The 21,477-nt window shown below is 40.9% G+C and overlaps 1 protein-coding gene across 2 annotated transcripts in view; it reads right to left on the bottom strand.

Moving 5' to 3' along the window:
- Positions 1-20,884, bottom strand: part of map3k15 (mitogen-activated protein kinase kinase kinase 15) — a 91,965-nt gene extending 71,081 nt beyond the window's left edge. Inside the window, exons 1-3 of one of the 2 annotated variants that reach the window (XM_016992395.2) lie at positions 20,421-20,884; positions 6,688-6,827; positions 2,688-2,711 (exon numbers count right to left, since the gene is read on the bottom strand). In XM_016992395.2, coding sequence (XP_016847884.2) covers positions 2,688-2,711; positions 6,688-6,827; positions 20,421-20,790 — 534 coding nt within the window. In that variant the 5' untranslated portion in view covers positions 20,791-20,884. The remainder of the gene's footprint in view (positions 1-2,687; positions 2,712-6,687; positions 6,828-20,420) is intronic. The other variant, XM_008107296.3, reaches the window with a different exon arrangement.
- Positions 20,885-21,477: the final 593 nt, after the last annotated feature.

Genomic DNA, 21,477 nt, shown 5'->3' with positions numbered 1-21,477 from the left:
AAAGACTATCTTTCAGACTTCCAAAGGCTCTCACTCCCCAATGTTTTCCCCTCAAGATGCCCAACACTGTTCCTCCAAGCCTTGGCTATTTCCCAAGGCTTTCAGACTGTTATGACTTTTTTCTTTAAAACCCCTGTACAAGGAGGTCCCATTTTCAACAAATGTTGCTTTTATAACATCCCCTGTAACTTCCCAGAGAAGATACAGTGCATTGAGAATACTGCTCCTCCTTCTTTCATTGTATGTTTGCTTTAACAAAAGTACAGGACAAAAGAACTGAAACAGAAAGGGGAGCAAGCAGCAGAGTCAGGAGACCCCAGGACTTGCTGTGGGCCTCCTGCACAGGACAAGGTGTGGGTCTGGACAAATTACCAGCAGTGCCAACCCATGCTTAGCTCTGGAGGAAATGGAAGTAAGAAAACACAAGGATACTGACATTTCCATGAGACGTGTTAAAATCTGATTTGATTTACAGTTGCATATATTTTTGATGTGAATGTATTTACAATGTGTAACTGCAGGTATGAAACATCCAGATGCACACCCAACATTTGATGCAGCCCTAAACCCAAAGGAAGTTATCCAGCTTTTTTCTGGTTCAGTAATTCTTGATAACAGTGATATTTACAGAAACACAACATTTGTAAAAGTAAAAACAGAACAGATTTTCCCCTGAAGAAAGACAGAACTGCTTTGTTACGATACAGGACACATTTCCTTTACCTCGCATATGTGATATTTGGAAAGTACCAAATAAGTCATACAGACTCAGAAAAACAAAGTTATTCAGCTGAAGTCTTTTATTGTATTTACTTTGTTTTATATCACATCATCTCTCCTTCACTGAGGGACACAGAGTGGCTGTTAACAGAACCTTCTACCAAGAGACACCAAGGACTGAACTCAGGACCTTGGACATTTTACATGTGAGTAGCAATTAATGATGGACATCCACTGGCAGAATGATAGAATCTATTGAAATTGGGAGGCGTACTCCTTATGCTATTTTTGGAGACTAGGAAACCTTTTTGAACTGGTTTGGCAGGGCTCTAGGCCGGTGGGGAAGCAATTCCCAGTAAGACTGCCACAGCAACATTGGCTTTAGCCCTATATGCCCTACCACTTCACAGAAATTGACTTCCTGACTGTAGTATACATACAGCAGAAATAAGACTCAAAGGGACCCAGGCTGAATAGCTTAATCCTGTCACTTGTGCTAGGTTGCCAACCATGAAATGTAAATCATCCATGAAATGTAAGTCCTCCTGTATCTAAGAAAAACTCTTTTTCATATTTGGAAATTAGGTGGCAAACTGCCTGCGCTAGATATTTGAGAAATAAATCAGTTACTGTGCTACCAAACATGCCTTGTGGAGGTTATTTTGATGTTGAACACTTGATAACAAAATAGTAATTCCCTGTAGCAATCTGCATGTTTTTCTTATCTTTGCATAATAGATTTTCTGTTTCTGCTCTTAGAGAAAGATCAAAAAGATAGAACATAGAAACTGACCCTTGTGAACACTAGAAATTATGCTCAATCTTTCTTATCCATGCTTTTCATCTTCATATTCCAATCATGCTTATGTAATCTTATGGGCTACAAAATTGCCTTTTAAAAATGAAAATATAATTCAAAGCATAAACACTTCTACATTTTCACACAGTGGATCTGAACAATATGACAGAATCTTATAAACTTTTATTTTGTAATTTTTTTCGTGTCAGGAGCAACTTGAGTCGCATTTTGTAAATGATATGGTTCTCTACTACCCTTTCATTTCAGAAATTATGAACATCAACTATGTCTGTTTTTACTCATTGTCCCTTGAAGCTTCTCTGTGGAAAACAAAGGTAAGACACATATTCACATCTTCATTCTTGAAAGACAGGCTCTGAATGGAATTTATTAAATCTTCTATGTATCGAAGTGTAAATACAGGGTATTTTGGAAACTGTATTTAAAAAAGAAAGTATTAAAATTGGTCTTGGATAATATATGACTATTCGAATGACACCTTAAAGTGCTATTCATAATTGTTTGTTTCATTTTGACACCCTCATATTAAAAGTTCAGGGTAGATTACAAAGAAACCGATATGATATAATAAAAGTTTTTAATTTAGACTAATATTTGTTTCCTGGTCTTTTCAGAGCTCCTTAGTGATTATATGTGTGTATGAGAAAATAATTGACAAAGCAAATATAATACACAAGTCATTTTAATTATTTTACTTTTAGAAGCCTAATATGTCTTTGTGTGAGGGAAATAATCTGAATCTCTTTCACATACACACAGACAGAAAAAGATAGCAAAAACATTAACAAGAAAATCACTGAATATTTTGATTCACTTCTTTAGGTGGTACTTTCATTGGCTCGTATGAGACTTTCACAGTTGCAATCAAAATGCAAAATCATATCTGAAATACAACTCACTAAGAGCAGTGTTGTATAGCATTTTAGGAATTAGGTTTCTTTCCATAAAATAGGATACAATTCATTGGAAATACAGGCTAAAAATTGCATGCACAGTTATACCCATAATTTGCAATATTACAAATTACACCATGCATCCTTGTCTCATAGACACTTGACATTTGTTCTTCTGCACACATTTCCTCTAAGAAGATTATCTCATACAATTCTCCCTGTTTGTTTTAAAACACATGATTTTAAATACTTACTGTGTTTTTCTGAGATACCATGTCCTGTAAAAGATAGGAAAAAATGGAAAATTATTTTGAAGTTGAGGAGGAAAATAATACGCATACTGCTGTCATATTTCCCAATGAAAAACATAGTTTAAAATTTTCAGTTTTGTCTACAAACATGCAGGACTTTTTCTGGGCTGTGAGTCTTATCGGTTTGGTGAAAACCTATAACTAACTTTTATAAAAAAGAAGACCTACCATCTAACTTTCCAAATATTGTTAAACTACAACTCCCATCAACCATTTCCAGAAATAATGTAAAGAATATGGTACTTCAAAAATATTTCAGCAGATAGATTTAACATTTTATATACAGTAGCTAAATTACACAGGTTGGTGCAGGAGTAAATCCAATTGGACATGTGTCATGTTTTCCTCCTGTATCATGTTTCCCTCATGTATCATAGAACAACTACTGTATTTCTTTAGTTCTAAGATGTGCCCTCCCCCAATAAATATCTTTTAAAATGGGTGCATTTTAATGCATATAAATAAAGTTATTTTTCTGTTGATAGTACCAAAATAAGTGTCCAACTTACAACTGATGATATTTTAGAATCAAAGAAATGTGGTACTTTGACTTTTAGTTTCTATTTTAACACTGGCAGATATAGAGTAGAGATATGAAAATCCTAAGGTGATCCAAATGGTAGCGTTACAACTCTTTTTCTAAGCCTATAATACTGAAATTGGTGCAATCAGGATTTCTCCTTATTTCTTGGGAAACTGGAATGTTCTGTCTCACTATCCAACCCATTTAATAAATGAATAGACTTCCAGGAAAATGCTCTCACAAAGTAGTATGCATAAGTGGGAAAAAAACATTAGACACATCAGTATATATGAGATACATGATACAGCACTTTAGCTAAACCAAAATGATACCTATACATCAAACACACTGCTGAGAATCACAGAAAGCCAGCTGCACAAAAACATTTTCAGGGAAAGGTAGCCTAGAAGAAATAAGTGTTTACATCTTCCTCTTTGAAGGCCTTCATTGTAAGGTAAAATGTAATTAATTCAGATGAGAAATCTATAACATGAGAAGTCATTACTGAGAAAGCCTTGTCTCCCATGCAAACGGATGGACTTCAAAACATCTTCCCGACCAATATTATTACCAGAAAAATCCATTACTCTCATTTTATTGGGAATATAAATAGCAAATGTCAAGTCAGAAAATTTAACACAATAAAATGGCAATAAATGTCAAGTTAGTCATGTACCGGGTGCAGCTTTCCTAAATACTTTCCAGATACAGGACTAATTCACATTTGTCAACAAGTAATTGTTGAATGTTGAGTGCAGATTGAATTCAGCAGGCTTAGATTCTAAATTCACTTGCTACAGATGGACATATTGATCCACTGCTTGTTTAGCAAGGTTTCTACAGAAAATATAACTCTATTTTCTCTCTCAAGCCAAAAATTTAAGACTCTTTCTCATTTATCCTCACAAAGAAAAACATAGAAATTTTAAACAAAGGCTCCAGTAGGGATGACAGACACAACAGAGCTGAGTTTATTAAACCACTTACAAGCCCTTTCTGCTTAAGAAAGTTTTGTGTGACCCCCAGGTATGTAGGTATATACAATAGGTGTAAATAATCAAACATTTACTGATCACAAATCAGCATTTGCAAGGCTTGCTCAACAGGCTGATTTTCTTTTTTATGGAGTACAGCTGAAGCATTATCTGCAGAATCCACTATGAACACTGCAAAACAGATTTGTGTAAATGTCTAAAACAGCCACTAAGTGATGTTCAAAAACCTTTTACGTTGCCAAACTTTTTGAACCCCAACATTATAAATAATAATAATAATAATATAACTTTATTTTTATACCCCACCACCATCTCCACGAAAGGAATCGGGGTGGCTTACATATGGGGCAGAAAGTCCAACAGTCATAAAAGCAGACAATCCATTAAAACAAAACCACCACCAAAATAAAATAAGAACATCGTAAAATACAACAATCCGTATAAACATAATTAAACATAAAATAAAAAACAGCATTGAGGCTCCATCAGACTGTGTTCAACAAAAGCCAATGACCATAATTACAAAAATAGACGTGACTGGGCTATAAAAAGGTAGGGTATGGGATAGTGCAAAACAATGTATGAAAGGGCCAGGGAAATGGATGAGGTGCAGAGAACAGAGTACTATCTGGCAACCTAGGGACTAGGCATTTATAAATAGGGAATAACCGTTTTCAAATGCTTGCTGGAACAACCAGGTTTTCAGATCCCTATGAAAGGAGAACAGTGAGGGGGCTTGCCTAATCTCTCTGGGCAGGGTGTTCCAAAGTCAAGAGGCCACCACCGAGAAGGCCCTCTCCCTTGTCCCCACCAACCCACCTGTCCCCACCTGTGACGGCAGTGGAAGGGCCTCCTCGACAGATCTTAGAGCCCGTGCCAGTTCAGAAGGGAAGATGCAATCACGAAGATAAGCAGAGCCTGAACCGTTTAGGGCTTTGTAGGTCATAACCTGCACCTTGAATTGGGACCGGAAACTTATCGGCAGCCAGTGGAGCTGTTTTAATAGGGGCGTCATGTGCTCCCCTGTAATTAGCTCCAGTTAGAAGACTGGCTGCCCACCTTTGCATTAGTTGTAGTTTCTGGGATATCTTCAAAGGCAGCCCTATGTAGAGTGCACTGCAATAATCCAATCTGGATGTAACCATGGCCAAGTCAGGCTTCTCAAGGCACGGTCGCAGCTGTGCACAAGCTTTAGCTGTGTGAAGGCCCTCCGGCCATTGCCGACACCATAGCATCAAGCGTCAGCGCTGAATCCAGGAGGACCCCCAGACTGTGGACCTACGTTTTCAGGGGGAGTGTAATCCCATCGAGCACAGGTTGCCACCCTATACCTCAATCGGCCTCGCGACTGACCAGGAGAACCTCTGTCTTATCTGGATTAAGTTTCAGCTTGTTAGCCCCTATTGAGCTAAGCGGACCACATTTGGGATATTGGGATCCACAGCTTAAGAAGCAATGTAATAAAGTACAAGGGTCTTTGTCCCTTTAATGGTTTTATAGAAGAAGGTATGTCAGGAAATGTTGGTTGTAATACAAGAAACATTCACTGAAATGCAGTCTTCTACACATCATCATTATCATCATCATCGTCATTGTCATCTTTTAATCCCAGGCTCCAGATTATATTTTAATATGTGAACCATGGCAAAAAATGGTTGTGCAAACAATTGCCCTTTTTCAGAAATTGCATAATTGTGCTACCATGTGCAGGTGGTCAACCTAGTAGCACACACACACACACACACAGAGTTCTCTCCTGTCAAATATGGAAAGCACATTTTTTGCTTTTGCAACCAAGACGCTGGTGATAGTCATTAAAAGGGAGGCTACATGTTGCTTTTCTTTCACTTAGATGTACACTGACCCTCTACTTTTCCTTTCATCCTTTGGAATTTTCTTACACAATTGGAAAATAACAGAATAGGCTACTTGTTATAGATCATATAAAAATTCAAAATATTTTGTGTGGAACAATGTACATGTAACCATCTTTATTGTTTACAATTAAATTACTTCATCTTATGGCAAATTCAAATGATATACCACCAAGAGCCCACAGAGTCACCCTGTAAGACCTAGCAAATTCCTAGAGAGAATTTGCTAGGTCCTGCAGGCTGACTTTATAGTAACTTCTGGCAGAAGTCATTCATTTCAATAGGGTGTGTTATCAGTGGTTTCCTATTTTGACAGTTAAGTTCAGAAACATATTCTCCTTAGATACAGATATCAAACTGTAGTGTATCTACTCTTAAATGTATTTTTAATTTAACGTTTAGTCATAAATACACTAATTGATATCTTTTTTTCAATGCATGATAATACCCTGTACTACTCAGTAAACAAAGCCATTAATGGCAATGCATTTAGTAGCAACCCTCATGCCCATCTCTCTGACATAATAATTAGGGAATAAATGAGGCCATACCTTCAATGACTGAGCAGTATCAACATCAGTATCATGGTAGAGTATAACATTATTGGCCATATCAAAGCTTTCTCGGACTCCAAGATGATAAAATAGTGATGGCTGTCTGGAAAAATCACTCATATCCACAAACGCTACATCTGTAATAAGAAAATTTGATGAAGATTAAAAGGGGAGAAACTATGCCACATTCTCTTTCAAACAATCACCTTTTCTTATAAACAACACTGAAAATGTCACATCTTCCCTTTCAAAACTACATTCTTTTCCTGCAAAGATGAACAATTTACCTCATTTATATACAAATCCACATAGCAGAGAGAAAAATGTACCAAATTTAGCAATAGTGGAGGATGATCCCCAAATACTGCTATTAAATAAAGTCATGATTGTTTGTTGATCTTACTACATGCCATGTGGATTTTATAACAGTCTTAACATTTAAGTAACTTGGGTTTAGAATTTGGAAAAGTTTCTCTTTCCAACTCCCAGAAACCTACCGTTGTCATGGACTATTAATGGGAGAGCATTTCAGTCTAGAAAAAAATAAGAGCTCTAGGTTTGGTCTATGGCAGGGCAATATTTAAAATTAAGATGTCAGAAGCTGAGATTGTACCAGTTCCACACTGTTATTCAATATTTTGCTGCAAATTGCCTTGCACTGCCAATGTTTGTCCACAGCCCACTGATCCACATGATCTGTCTACACTAGTGCCAAGCCACTTTGATTTTACATGAAATTTTCTCAGTTTAGTTCAGGGGGGAAATCCTTAAAGCAGATTATAAATACACAACTGTATTATTTATATGATGACCAAGAATAACATAGTTGAAGCATTCTTAGTGAATTTTACAGCAAATGAAAACAGCCTTGGGAATGATGGATGACAACTACGTAGGCATCTCAAAAATTCAAACAAGAAACAGCTATATTTTCAGTATTGTTAAACACCCTCAGATAAACTGTACAGAAAATGTACACAATGTTGAAAGGTTCAAAAGTATCATTCATTACTTAAATTGTGAAAGTTTACCCTCCCAAGTGATTACCTGCCTAATGCCGCTCTCGGGACAATTCTTCAGTCAGATATCATTCAATGATGCTACACAATCACTCAGAGAATTGTGTGTCAATGTCAGAAAGCCAATTCCTAGCCTCGCTGTAAATGGGTAAATACTTTAATACACATTCACAGCCACGTTAAAAAAATTGCCAACGAAGCAGTACTTTCTGAAATGAGTCATGGTATTAATGAAAATTGTCTGCTGTTTTTGTCTGATTCCCAATGGCTAACCAGAATGAAATAATGTTGGGAGAACTGTGCTGTAAAACTGAAGTCTGTGCAAGGCTCATGCCTTACAAACTGTGGAAACACATAATCCCATGCAATCAAAACTGTACTAAATTAGACTATAGAAATACAAATAGTTGAACCAATATATAATATTAAATATGTAAATGGTATTTCAATGTAACAACATAAAAATGGATAAATATACAAACACTAATAAAGCGACACAGAAATTACTCACATCATATGAGTATTACATTTGAAAATACTGACCAGAATCCTACAAATGAGTTATATTTTAAGTGGTGGACACATGTTTGCAAGAATTGGAATTGATCAATTTTGAAATATCCATATGCATCACAAAGCTACTGTTATATTACCATGTAGAAGAGCCAGCAAAGTGCCTGATATGCAATACTCATTGATATGCTTTGCACACTGATGAATATTACATTGTGCAATCCAGGGACTCTTCCCAGCATCCTGATTTGTATCTTTGCAATTAACTATAATCATTTCTTAGCTATTTAAATAACTAAACATTATGATAAATAAAAGGTGATTCAAGATTCCAGTGACAGCCAATAAAGATGAGTGACAACCCCATAAAGACACTATAATTGTTAACTCACATCCATGTTAACACCAGTAAACAGACTGAGCAAAGAAACAAGTTGCAGCCTGTACAAATAACAAGTTAGTAATGGTTCACAACACAGAAATGCAGGCCTTGAATGGAATTCCATCTAATCATAACATAGATAGTTGAAACACATAATAAACTACTCCAGCTACTCATAACATAAGACTGTAGTAACACATAACAAAAATCAGGTCTACATATGTGAATAGTCTATGAATGCTGACAAACATTTCCAAAAGATCTTAACAATCTACAGTATCTCAGAAATGTAAGGTCATTTTGATGGTTTTCAGTTTTGTTTTAATACTACTGCATTGGGATACTTTTAAATAAAATGTATTTAATATAATATACATTGTTTTAATCATTTGTTTTTAACTATGGTCTTGTTTAGCATGATTTCTAGTGTCTTGAGGCACTTTCCTTTTATTTCTGTTGATGTAATCAAAATCACCCTTTACATACATTCAGATAAATTACAATACATATGGCACAGTTGATGACTCATTAATGGTTTTAATGGAACGGCTTTTTCTGTTTGTTGGGCAATTCATTACAAAAAAATCCTCATCTCTTTAGTCAAGCAAATCTTTGTATTGTATAAATACAGTCAATCCTCCACATTTGCTAGTTAAGTATTTGCAGAATTTATAATTCATAGATTGCTGTATTTACCAGTAACTCTGCTTCTTCCCTATGTGCAATGGAAAAGTATGCTTTCTCTACACATTTTTAGGTCCTCCAATTCAATTATATGGTCATCACTGAAAATCAACCACAGAATCATGGTGGAGGAACCCCAAATGCCTAGAGAGAACACTTCCCGAACTTCTGCCAAATGTGACGAGACTACTGTATATGAAAGCCATTTAATTTTCTAATTAATGGGAGGTAGCTCATGCTTTAATGTATTGATGATCTCCAGTGTAACTCCTGACACCTACAAAGAAACAGAGATCAGGATTGAAGGCTGGTACAGACCTCTAGCTAAGAACTGGGAGAGTCATTGCCAATTGGCCATAAAATATACTGGACTAGATAGCCTAGTCATCTGACTCAGTATAAATGTGTTCTAATGGAAGGAAATAATAACAATGTTGCTGTGTTCTCTTCACTCCTTTTAAAGCAAAAGAAAATCAGGGTTCAAGACTAAACACAGGCTTTGTTTCCTTTCTGGAAACATAGTGCTTTTTGCAGAAGGCAGCATATTGTTTATCTTATTAAGTGTACAGGTATTTGAATTGACAAATTCAGGAGAACTCCCAAGCTACAAACAGTGTGTAGACACTAAGACCGGTTGACATACCTCCAAACCCAGGTTAGGACACCTGACAGTATCTCTATCTTGTCAGAATTCAATTTCAGTTTGTTTTTCCTCATCCAGCTATTGCCTTCTCCTGGCATTCATTCAAAAAGGGGCACACAATGCTTAGCTGATGCTATTGAACAGATAAGTAAGTATCTTTGTGTTAATGAAAACTGGGCCCCAAAAGGATGGACCCATAGCTCATGGCCCTGTAAGGACCTATTTGAGAGTTTCCATTGACCTTATTCCTAGTTTCAAGCTACCCTTCATAGAACCCCTCATGAATGTTGCACAAGCAGTATACACACCTCAGGTGACAGGGGATGACCACACATTAGTTAACATAACCCCTTCATCATAACCTGAAAAGATACACAGAACACACAATCGCCTTAAGAAAGACCCATGGGTTTGTTTCCTGATATGATCCGATTTTATTCCTGAGGACATTTTCTCACCTTTATTGCCAAATTGGACCCCTACCTTGGAGTCTCCATTGAATTTGTCCAGCTCCTTGGCCACCCTTTTATTTACCTGACTGGTACCCATTGTACTGACCAGAGCAGAGATATCAAAAGCCATTTCAACCCATTATCTCTTGCCTCACTACATTCCTTTCTGCTTGCACCCTTCTGGGCAGATCAATAAACAGACACAAGCTTTCAAAATAATCCAATGACAGTTTATTAAATTTATCGCTGTGATCAGAGTCAAACAGTGCTGGAGAAGGACGAGGCTCCTGAAATATCAGGGAGTGGATTGTAGCCAGCAGCTCTTTGAACTAATCAGAAGCCAGCGCGGCAGCATGCCTTTGTTTTGAATAGCTGTCAAAGTGCTATAAGTAAACCTGTATGCAGTATGTCGATCTTTGGAGCGCTGACATCCACTGACATCCACTTTGGTCAAGGTGAATAAATGCCTCTGTTTTTGCCTTCAAACCATCAGTGTCTCCTTCTGTCCTTTGAAAGCTTAAAACTCTGGGCAACAAACTCGTGATTTTAATGGAACTGAAATCACTCAACGTTTGGGTGCCAGCACATAGTGATAGCACCCCACATCATTCTGCCGGATTCTCTCTCCCAGTGGATTCAAGTAGATATTAAAGAGCATTGTAGATATGATGACAACTTGTGATGTGCCACATAACAGCTCCTTTTTTGAGAGACAGCTATCCTCAACCACCATCATCTGGAAGCTGACCAAGACATAGGACCAGAATCACTTATAGCACAGTGTGTCCAATTCCCAAACTTCTCAGGAATTCCAAGATACCATGGGAAATGGCATCAAATGATATTGAGAAATCCAAAAGCACTAGCAAGGTCACATTCTCTCTATCACTCCTCAGGCGAAGATCATCCACTAAGATGATCTCAACTCTGTCTCAACTCTGAAGTTTGATTGAAATGGGACTTGGAAGTGCATGTCACTCAAACCTGCTTGGAAATACAGAATAACCTTACCCTGAAAAGGAAGATTTAATATTGATTCAGTTGGTAAATTTAAGAGAGGCTTTTAAATTTATTACAGCCATTTAATTCATTACAGTCATTAATTCATTGTAACAATGACTGGACTAAAAATATCTTCACTTAGGCCAAATTATTGCAGTTTATAATTATTATAACAGTATTCCTATAACACCTAATATTTTGTTATCTTGGCAGATAAGAAAAAATTTTGACCATAAAACTAAATAAATGGCAAATCAAAATAGAATAAACTCAACAGAATCTACATATTGTGGTTTTCTGCATTGCCCCCCCAATCCTACAAATCTAGTCCCTGTTTTACTGTATATTATCACGATAAATATCAGTTAAAGAAAACATAATTGATTACTATATGTGTATGATTTTTCTGCAAAGGCAACTTGAGGTAACATGTTGAATAGACATCAAACATGATTCCTTCTAAATATAGATTAAGACTATGGTGTTGAGTTACAATTGTACCCAAGCACTAAATCTAGCGTTCTCCAGAAATACACATCATTGGCTAAAAATACCCGTGCTACTTATTTCCTATGTTCAGATATCAAGTGAATGGCATTTGCTTCCACAACGATTTGTTCCTATTAATATATAATTAGAAGGATATTTTGAAAGCGGGCCCTTTACTCCAAAAATAATCAACTCTATGTCTTTTGTGTAAAAATACAGAAAGCAGAAACACTCAATTAAATAGACTGCTCCACTACAATCTTTGGATGCTTTACCATCCATTTCACTGGACACCTAAAAATATCAAACAAGTAATAGAGCAGAATTTACTGTTACTGAGTTTTCTTAATGCCCTACCCAGGTCATCTATCTATCAGAACAAATGTTATGAAAAAGCCCATAGCCCTATCCCTATTAAGGACCTCATTCTTAATTAAAAACAGATACACCTTGCAGCCTTTAACATCTTCCAAGCCCTTGGTGGTGGCAAAACGAACCAAATAGTTATCTCTGGCCTTTTTTTAAAAAACCACATCAGCCTTCTCCAAAACTCTGGTTTTATCTCTGCTTATTAATCATGATCAGAAACACCTAGGTCACCAACATTCAGTTATGTAAGTTTGCTGGGGCAAAACCAGGGACCGGGGGGCAAGCTCTCACAATGTCATGGATTATAAGGATCCCTCAATGTCATAAGAGGAGGAGGGGTCCTTAGGATGCGAGATGACCCAGAGTCTGTTGATTGTGGAAATGGACATTTAAGCATCCTAGGTAAATTAGTCCAGAATGTGGCTGAAAAACAGCAAGCAAGGTAATATGACAGAACTGGCAGGTAAGGCATTCTCATGCAGCTAGGGAAGCAGCAAAATTGACTCAAAACTACAATAGTTTCAGCCAACATGGCTAAGGCTCACTACCTTCATTGTCTTAGAAACAACACATACAGCAAGCGCGGAGATTTTCCAGGGCACTAGAACTTGTGGGATGAGGCTCAGCACCCAGGTTTTTACCCCATGCTCTTGCTGCTGTGCAACAGAAAAGTCCACAAGATAATGGTGTGCCATTTCCTGCTTTGTTTCAAATAGCAGAATTGGAATAATTTTTGTTCCACTGGTTCGTGAGAGTTCAAGGAATGTTGAAATATTCAGGGCTTATGGCTTTTGCTAGTTTTCTTTAGTTAGAAGGCTGGTCGATCCTCTGGGACTTAGAAGCACTGAATATTTGCTTAAGAAATGTGGACATTTCTGCCTCTATAGCCACCACTTGTTGTTATCACTTTCTCCACAACCTGCACTTTCTGCTATCACTTTCTTTGTTTTGGATGACAACTGAAAGAAAACAAAAGCACTCAACCATTTTTCATTTATCATAACTTCCAATGACTCTGCCTAATCATCTGTAACTTTGCAGATTTCATGCCAGGGACACATCTATGGCATATGCCATTTTCAAACTAACTGCCAACATAATGTAAGGGGAGGAGAAGAAAACAAGCCACCCACCCCAAACTTGAATACCTATCATTCTACCTCAGACTCTGTACCTGACCTGAAACTTTTCAGACCCCTCAACTGGAGCACCTATATTTGCACATCATTTGGTAAAAACCCAAACAGGAGAATAAGTGTATTGTATCCCTTTAAAAATGAAATATTGAAAATATTAAGGCTCCATTTACCACAAAACCCTCAGCTACCTAGTTGTTTTGCAACTTGATTTCTTCAAGGGAAAATCCTTCCATATTTCATCTAAAGATGGCATAAATTTTATATGTAACTGGTAATTTACCTTATATTGTTTTTTAAAATAACATTTAGAAACGCATGGCACACAAAACATACCACTGCACTTGTTTATCTGAAATCCTCCTCTAAAAAAAAGCTACGAAGCCTTAAAAGTTCATCTAATTTTAACAAAAAGGAATGAGCATTTGTTATGCTTCAATGATTAGTCAACAGGAGGCACAAAGACTAGGTTTTCAAACTACGTTGTGGATTTGGATCTCAAATGAACCAGGAAGCATCTGAATAAGTTCAAATCTGGGTACAACCAAAATACTGTAGTCAATGCACACCAGTAATGATTAAGACTGCAAGAAGTAGGGCTTGTTCGTGACAAGCAGTTGTATTAATTCAGCAGTGACACAGAAGAACAGGAAAGGCACCAAACCTCCCGGGTCCGAAGGAATACTCCTGATGCCATGCCTGGTGCTTACATTTGTATACAGATGAATGAGATTGCACAGCACAAGTCTGTTATTTTTTCATATAGATCAGCATAGAATACATACATTTTGTATACCCTTAAACATGTGATGCCACCTTACCTTAAATTACACCTACTTTATATTGCACTTGAACTAATAAAACACGATATGATTTCCCGATAGTCCAATTAACTACTATCATTTCCTCTGACATAAACTGGAGACTCAGACTGAAACACACTGTATTTCCCAAGGAGCAACTTCCCATTGTTTTCTTAATTGCTATGCTGCACTTTTCTGTGTGCGTGTCTTCAGGTTGCCTGTTGACTCCTTTAATATCCCACAGTTTTGTTCAGCGAGGAATATTCAGATGTGGTTTTGCTAGTTCGTCTTCTTAAATAGTCCACAGCACCATTCCTTGACGGTCTTCCATCCAGGTATTACCCAGCACAGAACCTGCTTAGCTTCTATGATCAGACAGGATCTGGTGCTTTTAAGGTATTTAGGTCTATTCTTCCCCAGGTTTGATTGGAGACTTGTTTCCTATATACTGTTTCCCATATATTGTTTCCAGTCTAGAAGACTGGGGGGGGGGGGGGGGGAGAGGATTTACTCTATTTCTTTGATTCTAAGATGCACTTTTCCCGATATAAACTTCTCTAAAAATGGGGTGCATCTTTGAATCGCTAGTGCTTTTTTATATGCATGCATATGTATGTACAGTATATGTGTGTGTGTGTGTGTGTGTGTATATATATGTTTGCTATACAAAACAACAAAACTACAGGCCCCCCAACCTCGAAATTTGACAACACAACCCATCATTCACGGCTCTAGGTTGATACAACAAAAAGAAAAGAAAAATAAAGTCCTAATTACAGGGAAAGGAATAATAGTTTTTATCCAATTGCTGCCACTTTGAAGGCTAAGTTCCACCCACTTGGTCTCCTAGCAACCTCCTCAGCCCAGGGGACAGGCACAGTTAGGCCTCACTTAGGCCTCTTCCACAGATTATCAGATTTGAACTGGATTATATGGCAGTGTAGACTCAAGGCCCTTCCACACAGCTATATAACCCATTTAGAATCTTATCTGCTTTGCACTGGATTATCTTGAGTCCACACTGCCATATAATCCACTTCAGTGTGCATACTAAACATAAAGACAACCATACAACAGACATTCAATACCACCACTACCTCAACAATTTCTCACCAACACCACCAGACAACGCCACAGCAACGCGTGGCCGGGCACAGCTAGTATATATATATAACTTTAGTTATATATGAAATTAGTTTGCATCTTACAATTGATGGCATCTCAGAATTGAAAAAATACACTATTGATTCCCTCAAAGATATAATTTTAACTTCTTTTCTTTTTGAATTTGTGTGTTTCCATCTAAATGGTATCAATGTATAACCCCCCCCCCCCACACACACACACACACATTCTACCATTTCTACTTCTCAAATCACAAAAAAGGTATTACGAAAAGAAAAACGGCACATTCATACTGTGCCTTTTGCTTGGAAGGACTAGGAGCCACTGCCTGGAAGCACATCAATTAAAAAAACCGTACTACCCACTTTGTTTTTCCAATTGCAATTTGAAGAAGAAAAAATGACAATAAAGCAGCAGAAAGTTCAACGTTCTCACTTCTGAAACCAAGAGTGGTAAATGTGGTATCTTTCAGATAGTGTTGGACTACAATTCCCATCTGGCCTCACTCTTAGATGTAGTGCCCTGGAGCAGATGGGAGTGGGAAGCAACAACAGACGAAAGGCCATCTCTATCTTAATCTCCAGATAGGTTTAAGTTAGAAGCAAAAAATATTGGGTGAATTGAATGGGCATGCACACATTGAGCAAAGAGCCCTGTTAGATGAAACAAATTTTTGAAAATCTCTTACACCATTGAGGTCAGCTTCATGCAACTTCAAGGCACTATCTCGGATTAATGCATGAAACAATCAGTCCAAAAGAAACTGTACTGCTGCTGAACTTGTGTCATCTTAAGGGCTAACACATTTTATTACGGCATACATTTCCATATAAACTCTCCACTGCACCTGATGCATGAAATGTTACTTCAGTGGACAAATAGGCATGAAAAAGGATACCATAATAAAGAGTGTTAAAGTGTAATAAGAGACACTACTCTTGTTGCTTTGCTGCAACTGTGAAACACCTGGACAGGTAATAGAGGACTGCAGAACAGTCCATATATGGGATTTACTGTGGCTGCAAGCAATGCAGAGTAGTCTCATATACTTTTAGGTTGTGCATTGAAGAATGGATTTCAGGAGCAGCATGCCCTTCTAAAGAGGTGCAATGCTAGGGAAAAATGCTCCTGAAGAAATTCCCCGTCATGAATCACATACCAACTTCCTTGTTTTGAGAAGTAGGGAGTTCCCTGTGGAACAGAAAAAGCTCTTATTGAATGAAGAATTCACTGTAGAATGAATACAGCTTGACACTACTTGAAGTGCTATGACTCACTGTTATGGAATGCTGGGATTTGTAGTTCAGTGAGGCATCAGCACTCTTTATTTATTTATTTATTTATTTATTTATTTACAGCATTTATATTCCTCCCTTCTCACCCCGAAGGGGATTCAGGGCGGATCACATTACACATATAGGCAAACATTCAATGCCTTTTAACATAGAACAAAGACAAACAAACATAGGCTCCGAGCGGGGCTCGAACTCCTGACCTCCTGGTCAGAGTGATTCACTGCAGTTAATTGCAGCTGGCTTGCTCTACCGCCTGCGCCACAGCCCGGGCCCTTCTCTTTGGCAGAGAAGGCAAAAGACATTGTAAAATGACAACACTCAGGGCCCCCTAGCATTCAGTCATGGCAATTAAAATGGTACCAAATCACATTCTTTAATCACATGTCTTTATTTACCTTCATTTGATTTTAATGTATTTAATGTATTTCAATATTATTGTCAAGTCAATACAGACCTTTTGGTAAAGTATCAGTAAAGCTTACTTTTAATATCTACTCTCAAGCAACCAGAAATTCCTTTTATCCCACATCTGCTAATCCCCAAGGGTACTGGTTAACTGTGGCCCCTTCCACACAGATATATAAAATACCACATTATCAGTTTTGAACTGGGTTATATGGCAGTGTGGACTCAACTCAATTCAAAGCAGCTACTGTGGATTATCTGCCTTGATATTCTAGATTATATGGCTGTGTGGAAGGGCCCTGAAAGTCCACTGTATGTACAATGGTAAAAACAGTGCCCCTTATGTAAAAGGACAAAACCATAGAATGATAAGAGTTGAAAGAGACCTCAACGGCCATCTAGTCCAAGCTCATTCTGCCATGCAGCAAAATCGCATTCAAAGCACCCCCAACAGATGGCCATCCAGCCTCTGCTTAAATGCCTCCACCACACTCCGGGGCAGAGAGGTCCACTGCTGAACAACTCTCACAGTTTATTTATTTATTTATTATTTACAGCATTTATATTCCGCCCTTCTCACCTCGAAGGGGACTCAGGGCGGATCACATTACACATATAGGCACACATTCAATGCCTTTTTAACATAGAACAAAGACAAGACAAACATAGGCTCCGAGCGGGCCTCGAACTCATGACCTCCTGGTCAGAGTGATTCATTGCAGCTGGTTATAGCTGGCTTGCTCTCCAGCCTGCGCCACAGCCCGAGCCCACAGTTAGAAGGCTCCTCCTCATATTCAAGCTGAATCTCCTTTCCTGCAGATTGAAGCCATTGTTTTGCGTCCTAGTTTCCAGGGCAGCAAAAAACATGTTTGTTCCCTCCTCCCTATGACTTCCCCTCACATATTTATACATGGCCATCATCTTGTCTCCTCTCAGCCTTCTCTTCTGCAGGCTAAACATGCCCCATTCTTTAAGCCGCTCCTCATAGGGCTTGTTCTCCAGACCCCTGACCATTTTAGTTGCCTTCCTCTGGACACATTCCAGCTTGTCAACATCTCCCTTCAACTGCGGTGCCCAGAATTGGACACAGTATTCCAGGTGTGGTCTGACCAAGGCAGAATAGAGGGGGAGCACGATTTCCCTGGATCTAGACACAGGCCAAAATCCCATTGGCTTTTTTTGCCACCACATCACATTGTAGGCTCGTGTTTAACTTGTTGTCCACGAGGACTCCAAGGTCTTTTTCACACGTACTGCTGTCAAGCCAGGCGTCCCCCATTCTGTATCTTTGTATTTCATTTTTTTTCTGCCTAAGTGGAGTATCTTGCATTTGTCCCTGCTAAAGTTCATTTTGTTAGTTTTGGCTCATCTCTCTAACCCAGTGGTTCCCAAACTTATTTGGCCTGCCACCCCCTTTCCAGAAAAAATATGATGCAGCACCCCCTGGAAAGGGGGTGTGTGGCTTAAAGGGGTGGGCATGGCTCCTGCTCAAGAGGGCAGGGCTGAGCCGCTCCCCTAGTCCAAGATGCAGGGCTGTGAGAGGGAGGGGGACGTGGGCGGGGCCACAAATGGGTGGCCAAGACTGGGATGGGCGGAGTTACGAGCTCTGAGGCAGGGTTGAGCTTCTATCCCTGTCCTGAGGTGCCTACCAGGACACAGGGGGCGGGGCTACAGAGGGGGCGGGGCCTCTTCCCAAGTGCCTGATGGGGCTGGACCTCTATACTCTGCCCCTGTGTTCTAACAAGCACCTCTGGGAAGGTATACAGAGGGGGAGGTATACAGAGAGTCAGTTCTGTCTCGTGCTCATGGGAAGAGGCCCTGCCCCCACCCCTACCCCCGCCCTTTAGTCCTAAAAGACCTCTCAGGAGAGGTATAGAGGCTCAGCCCTGTCTCGGGCTCTTGGAAGGAGGCCCCGCCCCCTTCCCTAGCTCCACCCTCTGTGTCCCAACAAGCGCCTCAGGAGAGGTATAGATTCTCAGCCCTGTCTCAGGCTCTTGGAAAGAGGCCACGCCCACTCCTCTAGCTCCGCCCCCTGTGTGTCCTAACAGGCGCCTCAGGTGCTCAGCCCTGTCTCTGGCACTTGGGAAGAGGCCCCACCCCTCCTCTGGCCCCACCCCCATGTCCTAATAGGTGCCATCACCGCTCCCCTGGATCGCTCCAGCGCCCACCGGGGGGCAGTAGCGCCCACTTTAGGAATCACTGCTCTAACCTGTTAAGATTGTTTTGGATTCTGCTCCTGTCTTCTGGTGTATTAGCTATCCTTCCCAATTTGGCGTCATCTGCAAACTTGGTGATCATGCCTTCTTACCTTTCATGTAAGTCAGTGGTTCTCAACCTGTGGGTCCCTAGGTATTTTGGCATACAACCTCCAGAAATCCCAGCCAGTTTACCAGCTGTCAGGATTTCTAGGAGTTGAAGGCCAAAACATCTGGGGGTCCACAGGTTGAGAACCACTGATCTAAGTCATTAATAAAGACGTTGAACAGAACTGAGCCCAGAACGGGACCCTGCTTATGGTACTCCACTCAATCAGTGGCTGATGCCGGATGAGAGACTCCCTCCTGGGAACACAGAAGACTGGGTGCCTTGGAAAGCGCTGAACAGACTGCGCTCTGGCATCATGAGATGCAGAGCCAACCTTAAGAAATGGGGCCACAAAGTGGAGTCCACGACATGCGATCAGGACATTGCTATTACAATGCAGCCTGAGTCCTGCCACTTGCACAACAGAGGACCTTCTGATAGCCACACCAGAGGCACTCCAAATGGCCAGCTATTGGTCAAAGGACATTTAGTATAATGCCAAGTTGTTGCTTTTTAAAAAAAAACTTTGTATTTTCAAATACATTGCAACTTGTACCCTGGGTTCGCTTCTCACATGATAAATAAATAAATAGCCAGGCATGGGCAAACTTCACCCTCCAGGTGTTTTGGACTACAACCCACGCTAGGGTGTTAGGAATGGTGTGCGTTGCAGTCCAAAACACCTGGAGGGCCGAAGTTTGCCCATGCCTGTCTTACAGTTAGGAAGTTCTTTTCCTGTAATTGAATCAGGGATAATTTTTGGTGATTTTTTTCCCCAAGCCGCGGATGAGGAGGGATCCATGGGCGCAGAATCCGCGGATGCAGAACCCCGGCGGTGCTTTTGAAAAGGGAGCGTCAATCGCGGCGCTTTTAAAAAAACAAACCCCAAAGCAACCAAGCAGCTGTTTCCCTTCCAGAGAAGGAGAGGCCTGTCAAACGCCCCGTGCGCTTCCTTCCGCAGCCTCCGGGCGCCCGAAGCGGGGGAGAGAGGGGACCTTCGGGCGCCACACCTGCGGAGCGAACTTTGTTTTACTGCAGTTCAAGGCGCAGTGCGGCCGGAGTTTGGGGCGGACTTCCCCCTTCCCCGCCTCCCAAGGGGCCCGACTCACCGGCGTCGTAGAAGGCGTCCAGGACGGCGGTCTCGCCGAAGTCGAGCTCTCCGAAGTGGACGGTGTGGAGCTGAGCGGCCTCGGCCTCGCAGGCGCGGACCAGGCACTGCAGCGCGCCGCCCTCGGGGCCCCTGGCGCCCCCGGAGCCCGCCTTGGCCCCGCTCTCGTTCAGCACGTAGACGGCGCGCAGGCAGCGCGGGGCGCGCGAGGAAAGGGTCCCCGCGCCCTCCGCGCCATCCGCGCCGCCCTCGTGGCAGCCTCCCGCCGCCTCCGGCTCGCCCACGGGGGTGGCCTGCTCGCCAAGCGCCCCCGGGACGGAGCCCCCGCCACTGCTGCCGCCGCTGCTGCTGCTGCTCAGGGGGTTCTCCATCAGAATAAAGGAAGGAAGAAGGAGCCCGTCTTCCCTCAGCCCCTGCGCCTCGAACAGCTCGCACCCGGCGCTTGTTGGCAAACAAGGCTCCCGCCCTGAAGCCAATGGGCGGGAGGGGAGGGGAGGCCGAGGCCACGCCCCCTGGACGCCCCTCCAAAGCGCCACCAAGGCCAGCCTCCTTCCCAAGGGGCCGCTCTTGCCTGGCCTTGCTTCCCCGCCTCGGGCAACCCAAGAAGGCCCGCCAAAAGCGCCCCCAAGAAAACCCTCCCTGCGCCTCAGGGCTCCGTGGTTTCCTACCCCAGGTCCGCTGCCATAAAACGCAGTTTTGGAACTCCACCTAACACGAATTTGTGTGTCCTTCCACACAGCCATATAACGCAGAATATCAAGGCAAGAAATCCCACTATATCTGCTTATCTGAGTCCACACTGCCATATATTCCAGGTCATAGCAGATAATGTGGGATTTTATTCAGCTGTGCGGAAAGGGCCTGGGTTGATACGTTTGGAAATTAGCTTTTTATTTTGTGTCAGGAGCGACTTGAGAAAGTGCAAGTCGCTTCTGGTGTGAGAGAATTGGCCATCTGCAAGGACGTTGCTCAGGGCACGCCTGGATGTTTGATATTTTTACCATCCTGTGGGATTCTTCTCTCATGTCCCCACATGGAGCTGGAGCTGACAGACAGGA

This window comes from Anolis carolinensis, chromosome 3 (genome assembly GCF_035594765.1).
Source record: "Anolis carolinensis isolate JA03-04 chromosome 3, rAnoCar3.1.pri, whole genome shotgun sequence".
Lineage (NCBI taxonomy): Eukaryota > Metazoa > Chordata > Lepidosauria > Squamata > Dactyloidae > Anolis > Anolis carolinensis.
This window is presented reverse-complemented; position numbering and strand designations above follow the sequence as displayed.